At 35.1% G+C, this 12,364-nt stretch overlaps 1 protein-coding gene across 1 annotated transcript in view; it reads left to right on the top strand.

The window, feature by feature from the left end:
• The window catches only part of ppm1da (protein phosphatase, Mg2+/Mn2+ dependent, 1Da), a 39,104-nt gene extending 30,465 nt beyond the window's left edge, over positions 1-8,639 (top strand). Inside the window, exons 3-6 of the mRNA XM_039756740.1 lie at positions 17-141; positions 4,624-4,808; positions 4,982-5,200; positions 7,177-8,639. Of these exons, the coding sequence (XP_039612674.1) occupies positions 17-141; positions 4,624-4,808; positions 4,982-5,200; positions 7,177-7,776 (1,129 nt within the window). The 3' untranslated portion in view covers positions 7,777-8,639. The remainder of the gene's footprint in view (positions 1-16; positions 142-4,623; positions 4,809-4,981; positions 5,201-7,176) is intronic.
• The last annotated feature ends 3,725 nt before the right edge of the window (positions 8,640-12,364 follow it).

Here is a 12,364-nt window from a genome sequence, read left to right as displayed (position 1 = left end):
CTTCTTTTTGTTTCAGTGTAATCAAGAAGTCTGGAGTCAATCGTGTGGTTTGGAAGCGTCCACGCCTAACCCACAATGGTCCTGTGAGAAGAAGTACAGTCATTGATCAGATCCCTTTTCTTGCTGTCGCAAGGGCCCTAGGTAAAAGTAAAAGAGTTAGTTCAAATGAGTGTGCATGTTGTAGGTTGGCCAAAGCAATCCAGAGTGGGTTTTATATTTAAGCTGTCCATCCATCCTGATTGGTCAAAAATCGCTAAGTTTTTAAATAAGAAAAGGGAAAAGAAAGCTTTTATTATACTGTCAAAATACTCCCCTTGAGATGCAATACACCTGTCCTAGCACTTGTTCCATTACTGTGAACATTTCCCCAACTTATATTTTGTTACCATGTCTAGAGCCTTCTGAGATTTTATTTTTTTCTGGATTTCTTCCATGGTAGCAAGGCAACTTCCCTTTAGTTTCAATTTTAATTTCAAGAACAAAAAAGTTACAGGGAGTGACTTCTAGCAAAATTGCAGGGTGCAAAGCAGCAAATACATTGTTCTTGGTCAAAAACATCATACAATGCGGTTAGTGCAAGTGTACCGTCATGGTGCAAAATGCAGTTTTACATGTGGCACTACTCTGGACGTGGGTTTCTTTTCTGGGTCACCACTTGTAGTTTCATACAGTTTGTCATTTTAATGAAGCTAATGTCAAAACTATAGTTTACAGCAAAAACTGATCTAACCTGTCCCCTATATTCTTTACCCTGACCCTTTGTGCTCATTGGCATGCACATGAATGACAACATTTCAGTATAAAATGTGCACGCTGCTCAGTACCTTTACAAGGACAGCAAATGAAAATAAAAACACAAGATGCAGCTATGTTATGCTTTCGTTCTAAACTAAGTATTCAGAGACGGCTTAGAATTGAAATTTAAAATACTATGCACGTATAAAAGTATACTTGCCTGAAACTTTCTTAGATACTATTTCCTCATTTCTCCTTAAAGAAATTTATTGCAGCCCTTCAGAATGTAAAAGTGTTATATTATGCCATCTTGTGGCATTTGGTTGTAATTTCACTCCTTTTATTTTCTTAATCTAAGTTTTAAAGTAAAACTGTAATTTTTAACTACACCTTAAAACTTTCTTACAGCCTGATTGTAACGCAACATGTTCTACAACCACTTGACTTAATCAATGGATTGAACATCCATCTTGTGACTTGAGCTCCCACAGACACACAGTTAATACTGGGGACAATGGACTGCCATAAAACGCTTGGTCAAAGCCGAAAAATGCTTCTGACCCTTTGAAAAGTCATTTACAGCATGACTTCATCTCTGCAGTTTGAAAATATCCATGCACTTTGATCCATTAAACATCCACCCTCACAAAATATAGGTTCACTCTTCAAACAAAACTGAAGATAATGCACTGAGGCAAAATAACATTTACAGTATACAGCTCTGGATTTTAATTTTTGAATGGGGAGGGATCGGCAAATGTTCATGTTATATTGACAGACATAAAAGTAGATCTTCATGAATAGGCACTCGAGCAATAAACCTCACTCACTCTCACTCGACAAAAAACACATTCAGTGCATTTGTCAGAAAATCTATTATGTTGAAAAGGGGCCATTATTGTTTTTTGTAACATAACATTCTTACACCCGGTTAATTCAGGTCAGGATAATGGGGGTTTTGTTTTAGCTTTTCTTAGTAGTACTTGGGTACAAGGCAATAAATGGCTGTGGAATGCTTCTAGTCCATTGCATTTTCTCCTTATATACACACACACACACTTATGCTTACAATCACACAGGACCAATTTTTAGAGTTGCCAGTTGGAGTGTCAGATAAAAACTGGAAGAAGGCCTATGCAGACATAGGAAGGAGGTTGTTGATGGGCTACAGACTGCACATGGATGATGACTAAGTATGGTATACCAACCCAGGATGTTGCATCTGTAAGGCAGCAGTGTTAAGCCCCGAGCCCCAAGCCCAAAACCCTGGACACAACAAACACAAATACACTCATGGATTTAAAGCCAAGGTTTTTATTATAAAAATACCTCTCAAAAGGTTTTCTCCAAATGCTGCACAAGCAAAATTATTCTTTCCTTCCCTTCTTTTCTCTTCTCTCTCTGGTTACTTCCCTCCAGTGAGAATTGCCTTCCTTCCTATTGACTAGGACTCCTTTGTTCCATTGCTGTCCTACCATTCTGGTTTCCACCCTTGGCAAGGGTCCCCCGTTTCTCCTGGGCAGGATGCTAATCTTCCCTGGCACTTAACATTGTATATAATGAACATTTTTCACATGTAACTTCTGTTAGGTTTAAATAATATTTGTGCTCATCTTTTTATTTTTTTTATTTTTTATCTATTCCATTGTTAAATGCACAGATATCAAATCAAATATTAACCAGACTATGGGTTATTTTGTTCCATATACATTTCTACACCACTAAATGTATCTATGATGATATACAACCCCAATTCCAAAAAAGGTTGGGATGCTGTGTAAAATGTAAGTAAAAACAGAATGCAATGATTTGAAAATCTCATCAACCCCATATTTTATTCATAATAGAACATGTTAAAAGTGAGACATTTTTACAATTTCAGGAAAAAATGGTAGCTCATTTTGAACTTGATGACAGCAACATGTCTCAAACAAGTTAGGATGGGGGCAACAAAAGGCTGGAAAAGTAAGTGGTACTAAAAAGAAACAGCTGGAGGAACATTTTGCAACTAGTTAGTTAGGTTAACTGGCAACAGGTCAGTAACATGACTGGGTATGAAAAGAGCATCTTAGAGAGGCAGAGTTTCTCACAAGAGAGATGGGAAGAGGTTCACCAATCTGCAAAAAACTGAGCACAAATTGTGGAGCAATTTCAGAATGTTCCTTAATGTAAAATTGCGGAGACTTTGAATATCCCATCATCTACAGTTCATAATATCCTCAAATGATTCTGAGAATCTAGAGAGATCTCTGTGCACAAGGGTCAAGGACAAAAATCAGTATTGGATGCCGGAGATTTTCGGTCCCACAGGTGGCACTGCATTAAAAGTGGGCATGATTCTGTCATGGAAATCACTGCATGGGCTCAGAAACACTTCCAGAAATCATTGTCTGTGAACTGTGCCATCCACAAATGCAAGTTAAAGCTTTGTCATGCAAAGAAGAAGCCATATGTGAACATGATCTTCTTTGGCCAAAACTTGGACTGAGGTAAAGTGAAAAACTGTTCTGTGGTAAGACTAATCGAAATTTGAAATTCTTTTTGGAAAATGCCAACACCACATTCTCCAGAATAAAGAGGAGAGTAACGATCCAGCTTATCAGCGCTCAGTTCAAAAGCCTTCATCTCGGATTTTATGGGGGTGCATTAGTGCCTACGAAATTGGCAGCTTGCACATCTGGAAAGGCAACATCAATGCTGAAAGGTATATTCAGGTTTTAGAGCAACATATGCTCACATCCACATGATGTCTTTGTCAGGGAAGGCCTTGCTTACTTCAACAAGACAATGCTAAACCAAATACTGCATCTGTTACAACATCATGGCTTCATAGCAGAAGAGTCTGGGTGCTGAACTGGATTGTCTGCAGTATAGACCTTTTCACCAATTGAAAACATTTAGCACATCCTGAAATGAAAAATATGACAAACACGACCCAGGACTGTTGAGCAGGTAGAATCCTATATCAGACAAGAATGGAACAAAATTCTTCACCCAGAAGTCCGGCAACTGGTCTCCTCAGTTCCCAAACATTTACAGATTGTTGTTAAAACCTAAACATCAGCAAGACGCTGACTGGTGAGAGAGGCTAATAAAAATCAAACGGTCACTCTCAGAAGTCTGCAATGCTCTTTGGCTAAAACTGGAGTGAAGGTGCCTGGTTCCAGAATTTCAAGAGCTCTCCACAAAAAAAAAATGCCTCTACAGGAGGGTATTAAGAAAAAAGCCATTCCTTAAGAAGGTCCACATGAAAACTTATATAGCACTTGCTACAAAGCACAAGAAAGACTCGGTTAAGATGTGGGAGCAGGGTTTATAGTCAGAAGACCAAAATCTAACTTTTTGGCTAGACTGCAAAGAGGTATGAATGGCATAAAACTAACACTGGCCGTGCCTCAAGAAACACCATACCTACAGTGAAATATGGTGGTGGCAGCATCATGCTATGGGGATCCTTTTCATGTTCTGGGGCTGGGAATATTGCAAACACTAACATTTGAGTGTTTCTTCTTCAGTTAAATATCTACAGAAAATGGTTTATTTTTACTTTTGACTATTTGACTATTGTTACAGTGTAACAGTTCACATTGAAATACTTAATGGATAAACATGGGTACAAATAGTTTTTCATGGAGGAAGTAATGATAAGTTTCAAGGGCATTGAATATTTTTGCACGCCTCTGTATTTGTACCTTTTTTTTTCTTTAAAGAATACATTAGATGTTGAAAATGCTGTTTAAACACTGTAGCATTCATCTCTCTCTTTCTTTTAAACTGGTATTAGATTTAAGACAAAAATGCCTACACATTTTGCTGGACATTACAGTTTACAGCTTTGTTACCAAGCAAATTGTGACATACTCCATGTTCAACTCTGTTTTTCTGTAGGGGACCTTTGGAGCTATGATTTCTACAGTGGAGAATTTGTAGTTTCACCTGAGCCAGACACAAGTGTGCATGTAATTGACCCGCAAAAACATCGCTACATAATTTTGGGCAGTGATGGTCTCTGGAATATGATTCCACCCCAAGAAGCAATCTCTATGTGCCAGGACCATGAGAATGACATGATGGTGAGTGTCTGGGATAATACTTGGAGATGTTTAAGTAGCCTTCTAGCATTCTGTAAGAAGTATCTTTAAGTTTGTGTAGCATACAAATTTTCAGATTACATTTTCCTTTAAAGGGATTGACATGATCTCTAACTTTTCAATGACTGCATTTGTTTTTGTTACCTTTTACTTAGGGGCAGTTTAGCATGTCCAGTGCAAGACAGTTGGTCAGTCACTCTTTGCTAAGGTGGAGGCAGCGCATGCTGCGTGCAGACAACACCAGTGCCATCGTTATTGCCATTTCACCTCCACTTGAAAAAAATGCATCAATCCGTAAAGAAGAGATGCTGCTGAATTTGAATGACAGCTCCTGCCAGAACCTGGGGTCCCGAGCTTCCACCCCACTTATCAAGGTACATAACCATTGTGTCAGATCACTGCTTTGATCCCTTAGGGTATTGTCAAGTTTTAATTATTTTCTTTTTCTGATAAGTGTTTTAATTCTTGTGGGGCAGTTTGTATAAATCTTTGACTTGGATTTATTTCATAATATGTAAATCTGTTAATTAGATGTTAGTGTTAACATTAATTAATGTTAGTGTTAACAAATACAGAACTTTTAAGTGTAAAGTCAGTTGCAAACCTAAAACATAAAAGGTTTCAATTGGTTAACTTCAATACTACTATTACCAGTTTTTTAAATCAAATATTTTTTTTAAGGTAGTGGGTTATTTTTGTAAATACAGTATATGAAAAATTGGTCTTGAACAACTATTTAATATTAGACTATTTTTTTTATTTAGGATTTAAGCAAGTGATGATGTATAGTAAAGTAAATGGATTATAATTCTTTACCTGTTCATAAAACCGGATTTTAAAATAAAAACATGGTTGGCAGCTTTAATAAAATATATTGTTATTGTACAGTTAGTAATGGAGCGTTCCTTATTGTTGTCTTATCTTTCAACAGATGTTATGCTGAAGGTTTAGCTGAACATGAATTTCCAAAATCTTTTGGATTTGCAAAACATAATTTTTAATTGACTAAACTATTTATGGGTATCAAAATACATTGACTTTTAATTGGTGACATAATAGATTGCATTATCCATATTATTTGTGCTGGATATTGTTTTGTTTGGGTTCATTATTTATTACTAAATTAAGAATTACAGTAGATTCTTTTTAACATTTTCTTATTTTCTGTTAAAAAAAAAAGAAATCTTAGTCCAGCCTTTTAAAAAGGTGTGTGTTTCGTTTGAGAAGTTAGATTAGTAAGGAAGTATATTGGTAGATGCTTGCTTTTTGAATCTTTATTTTGATTTGTTGGGTTTTTTTTTTTTCAGTTTCAATGTTTTCAGTGATTTTTCTCATGTTTTGCTAATCACTTTAAGGCAGTCTGTAAAATTTTATTTTCTCTTTGAATTCTGAGTAAAAAAAAATTGATGTAAGCCCTTTTCTAATTTTTCAACTTGCCTTGTTCTCAATGTACTCATGAAAAATAATGTGAAATCTGAAAAGAAACCGGGTGATGGCAAAAATAAAAAAAAGTTGTTATTCATAGTCAATGTTGTTTTGTTACTAGTTACCAAATTTGTTTTAATGTTTTTTTTGTTCTATTTTTTATTTATTTTTATTATTCTTCCCTCGGCCATGAAGAGCCTTATAATGGGTGTAGACTCTCTCACTGTCTTAAATACCATAACACCGTGTTCTCTTGATAAATCAAGTGTTTGCACCATTGTAGTTGAGAGAGAGGAAAATGGCTAGCAGGCAGATTGCACATCCTTACAAATTACCATTGAAGTACAGATAGCAAAACACTTGTGGTGTTTTTCGTCTGCTACTCCAATTATAGTAAAAGCTTACTTAAGATTGTGCAGCTTTGTTAAAAATATGATGGTTTACTGAGGAAAGCTCTTCAAAGGCGATTGTATGTCTTTTCAGATTGGTTTTTTTTTTTCTCTCCTGTAATATTACAAGGAGCTCTTTTTAGGGTGCATATTATTTGGTGTTTACAATGGTAAAGAGTGCTGAGAATGGTAGTAGGCGGTTCTAATCAATGACTTTGCAAAAGTACTTGTGCTTTCATGTGTGCCAATTTTCTCTCCATGTTATATAGAGCAGAATAAAAGCAATACGAAAGAAAGCTATGATTAGAAATGGAGTGCTGCTATAGAAAAAAGAAGGATTAGGTAGTTTTGTTTTTTGTGGGTAGCATTGCTGATTAGTGGTGATCACGTTTTGATGTGTTGATGTACATATGGTGGTGTTTTGTTTCAAGTCGATGCTGAGGCTTTTGTTTTAGTTACCTTGTTTTGGGAATTGGGGGGGAGAAACATTTTGTCAGGCTCTGTATTTTTAATTTATCCATTTTCTTCCTATGCAGAATACTGAATCGGAGTCTACAGATATATCCTCATTATGTGATGATCTGCCTCCACTGGAGAGACGAAATGCAATTTGCGGATTAAGTATGGAATCCAAAATGGAATTTCTTTCAAATTGCAAGCTAGACGTAATAACCAGTGGCTGTAGTCCATTTTCTGGAAAGTGCAGCCCCTTTATTTTTAATCCGAAAACAGGAGCTGTGCCTGAATCTCCAGAAAGATGTCTGTCAGTAAGAACCAAAGAAGAAAATAGCAGCTTCTGTTCCCAACTGACACCAACTACCTCTGTCACCCACGTGGACTCTTATGCTGTCCGGTTACATAGCAGTAGCAGCAACTCGGGCTCAGTGAAGTCCTCTTCAGTGCATCTGCAGCCAAGTTTTAAAAGGACATTAGAAGAGTCAAATTCTGTTCCAGCCAGCAAAAGATTCCGCCGTAGTATTCCGCGCCCAGCAGAAGGATCATCGTTGAGTCTTCCAAGCAGTCTGAAACGCAAGAATTCTGATAGGCTGTCTATGCGTCGTAGCTTAAGAGGACAGAGGCGGCCTCGGATGCCTGCTTTGTTGCAACAGCACCGAAAAACCATCTGCGTATGTTAAGATGGGAATTTGAAGAGCTAATGCAGCAAACATGGACATAAACTTAAAAGAGCGTGTGCAGAAAGAGGACATTAAACAGAATTATGCCTTTTTTTGCTGAATTTTTTCCCACGTTTTTTAATTTTTTTTTGTAGTTTAGATGAATGTTTATAAATCTTATTGTGATACCTCCAGCACTAAAGCTGGATGTTTTATATCATGTGATCTTTTAGAAAAGTACTCCTTTAATATTTTTAATAGTACAATATACTGTATCCTTTTTTTTTTTTCTTACTCTGAAGGCTAACAGCTAACATCAGCTCATGTTAATTTTGGTGTAAATAGTTCACAATTCAGTAATTGTAGAATTTATGAAAATACTAGTTTTAACTATTCCATGAATCAGAGTGTAATATATTTTTATAACGTCAGCTAAATCAATATTTCCAAAACGGGGATACAGCTATTTGTTGCATTTTAAGTTTTATTATGTTTTCAGTATAGTTATTTAAAAAAGGTAAATGTATTGTAATATCTTCTGTAATGTATGCAACCCATTTTCAAATCAACTGATTCGTTTGGGATGGATACACTGAATTTCCTCCCCATTACAAAAGGGTACTGCTAAGTTTTGATTTCTAATCATTTCCATTAACAGATCTGTTTGATGTATTAGCCAGAATTTACTATCAATGTCTGAGAGTTGGATGCAGTAATTTCCAGGGAAATTCTGCTGTAGTGTTTTATTGTAGGTGAACCATCATGTAAGATGTAAAATTGTAATTTTTTCTATTTGTCAAACACTAAAAAAAGAACACCACCCAAATGAGAACTTTGAAAAGATCAAAAGGTTTGATGAAATACATGTCTTTCATTTTGTTTAATTATGTCTCTCTCTCTAATTTATTAATTAATGTGACTGCTGTTATTTCATTAAAGACTTTGGTCATTTAAGTGAGAAATGCATAGCAAAAGGTGAACTGGGAAAACGCTAACCTTTTATGTTATGCAGGCTTAACACTGCATTTGATGACTATTTTTAATAAATGGATTTTGGTTTGTGAAAAAAAAAGTTTTTGGGCTAATACGTTAAGATGAGGGAACATGAAAGCATTGCCTTTATAATTAGTAATTGTGAGACATTTTCATGATTTGTCTTCCACTGTCACACAAATCATCAATTTTAGTTTAAAAAATATATAAAAAGGCTTACATTCATTCCTTGCTTACTTTTATTTAAAAATGTTTAGTTTTGCACATTTTTTAATTTGAAATAAGCTAATGAAAGATGAGATGTTGGGTTTTTTTCTAAGGAAAAAAGACTGGTAAGGTAGCATTATTTGGTAGTGTTTTTATTTAATTTCTATTTCAACATTTTGCTGTGTTTTTCGATATTGAGGGACTTTTTTATGTACGGTCTAAAAGTATATAAAACACCAGGACATAAATTTGATTTTTTTTTTTGACAGCTGCATAATAAAGTCAGGACAGACTTTGTGGTTGGGTGAACTTGTGTTTTTATTTTTTATTTAATAGGGAATTTAATCTAATAATTTTATTCCAAGTTAAATGTTTGTTAATAAAAACATCTGTATTATTGTTGCTTAAAGTAGTCGAAAGGCTTAGTTAAAAATATGTATACCTTATATCAAATAGATGCCATTTGAAGAATGGACGAAACATGAAGACTTTTTCTTTAATGGAAAATAGCAACAGATAAGTTAGGAACACTGAGCAGGCAGTAATGTTATATGATTGGTAGATTTAAATTCTGTTGCTGAATCATGATTAATTTATTTTGTTCATTTGCAGCTCTCTGAGACATTTAAATTAATCAAAGATATGCATGAAAAATTAACTGGACCGCAGAAATGTTTTGTCTGTCTGTAGTAGTATGTATATATACTGTATATGTGTATAATATATATATATATATATATATATATATATATATATATATATATATATAAAGAAAATACAAACTCATATTGCTGGTACAAGTTATTTTCATGACATGGATTGTGACATCTTCTGTTCACGGTTTCTGTAGTCTGATGACTTGTGAGCTATAAAACAACAGTTATAACTTCAAGATGGTTTACCATTTTTTGTTGTGAATGTAATGACATCTGCACTTTGGTGTTATTTTATAACAAGAAAAGACCACTCCGCATGCTGTCGTCCACGTTTTTGTACCCAAGGTACAGTAACTTATAGCTGAAAACACACAGACACCAAGCTCTAGGATGAAAGTAAACACTACCATATGCCATATTACTTAATCACATAGTCAGATTAGTATATTGTCAATATACTTATACAATCTACAAAACGAATGTGCCACTTCATACACATGTGCCAATTAATGTAGAACACTTTTTATAATACTAGAAGTTTGCCTTTATTAGATCATTAATTCTGTGCAGATTACAAGTATTATCATCCTTGTTTTTATTTTCATTTTCATATGTATGTATCACCCTTAGAGATCACCTATTAAATATGAAACCACTGATGTAGTTGAGTGCTTTCATAGCTACTTTTATGTGCTCACCAAACTGTCTCTTTATCTGGGAGTGGCTTAAACTGCTCTGTTTTAAATGCTGATAGGGTTGTAATTGTTATGTCGCTCACTGCAGCTCAGTAAGGGTTGGATCTAACTATAATAATGCACAAATATTTTGCACATTTTGGACCATATTAAAACCTGCACCCTGATTGTTGATGTTTTATGTGTACTAATGTGAAATACAAATATATAGTGCTTTAATACTACCTATATACATTGTATTTAATACATTAATTAAGTGAATATTTTAATGGAAAGTTGTGGTGGTTTTTTTTTTTGTCCGCCCCCAAAATGTCATCGGACTAGTAGTTTCCTCAACCTGCTGTAAGCTAGCCAGACTGAATTTTTTTGGAACCTTGTTGGGCTGACTTACTGGAGATGTTATCTTTTTTTATTGTTATGTTTTACTTCTCATGTATTTTTTTTAGCATTTTTAATATTCCTATTTAAATAAAGTGAATACTGTACTTTTAAGTGAACAATTTATTGCCAATTCTCAAACCTGCCCTTTTCCCAATGATTTTCCTCTGTGTCTGGTATACAGGGACCCGTTAGGTGTGAGGTGGGAACCAAGATTGGACAGGTTATCACTGGTCAGGACACACTCTCACATCCATCCACACAGATACTTCAGAGCCAGTTTAGAGTCACCAGTTAACCTAATACTTGGGTCTTTGACATGGGAAGAACATATATTGCCTGACATGATTCAAACACAGCACTTGGGAGCAAGTGGTGCGTCACCACAAATTATTAATTTATGTATGGTAAAACTGTATATATTGTACATATATGGAAATTATGAAACCTATCCCACACTGAAAGAAAGACTTCAAAATCTGTGAACCCTTGTTAAAGAGTTTTTGAAATGGCTTACTTTAACCTCCTTAGCATTAGACCTGAGTGTCACTCGAGCTGTAAAAATGGTGTTAAAGTCCCAAATGCACTTGGGTCTTATGCGAGATGAATCTATACCATTGCCCGAGGATTACTTAGACCGTAAAAGCTACTTAGGTAACGGTATAGACATGTCTTGCATAAGGGTCAGGCCTGAGCTTTACCTGATCAATGATGTAGACACATCTTCTCCTAGCCTCATAATGGCATCTCATAAGAAATGCCTCTTATCAGCAGTGATGACTAAAGTGAATCGGTCTTTAGGCAGTGAAATTGAAGCAGTCGGTGAAACTGAAAGTGATTCTGGTGAATACGAAAGTGATGCTAATCATATTATTATTAATAGTAATCATTATTTGTATCTTTTTTTTTTTCTTCAGGATTGTGTTTTGCACGTTTTACAGTAGAAAGATGAGATTTAACAAGATGTAATTTTTCAAGCCAAAAAGTGCAATGTGGTTTACATGTTTTTTGAGAAATAAATCTTAACTCTAAGGAGGTTAAAATCCTTTTGGTGCCTGTTAGGGAAATACTTTGAAAATAAAGAATAGACTTGAGCCACTGTTCCAGATGCATCCAAAAATGTATGTCCTTTATTTACACCAAGGTGGTGCAGCAACCATGTGCTTGCTCTATTGTCCAAAACAGCATGGGAGATTGACTTAAAGGAAAAAACAAAGATCTTCAATACATCAGATTCATTTATATATCCTATTTAAATCATTTCAATATATCCTGATCAGCATACATATAAATAGTATGCTCTTGTAACATAACTAATGTCTTAAAATCTGATGTACCAAATTCGTTAAACATACTAAAAGTCTTTGACACACACACACATTTATTTCTAAAATGAAGCTCTGTAATTATAAATTCTTTTTGTTGTCTCACTGTTCCCTTGGTTACTGTTTAAAACAAGATAGGTATAGTGCATCTTTGTTACACAAACAAACAGAGGGATATACTTTTGTGTTTTTTGCTACATGCTGCAGTTAGTAGTGCTCCCCTTCATGCATCCATCACCCCTGGTTAAAAATCTTGTGCCCAGTCATTGTCTTTGTGCTGTTAATATTTTACCACTGTGTGTCTGTGGTTTTCCTCTTCTAAACACTTCTGTATCATCGAAATTGCATGAGGTTT

This window comes from Polypterus senegalus, chromosome 6, assembly GCF_016835505.1.
Source record: "Polypterus senegalus isolate Bchr_013 chromosome 6, ASM1683550v1, whole genome shotgun sequence".
Lineage (NCBI taxonomy): Eukaryota > Metazoa > Chordata > Cladistia > Polypteriformes > Polypteridae > Polypterus > Polypterus senegalus.
This window is presented reverse-complemented; position numbering and strand designations above follow the sequence as displayed.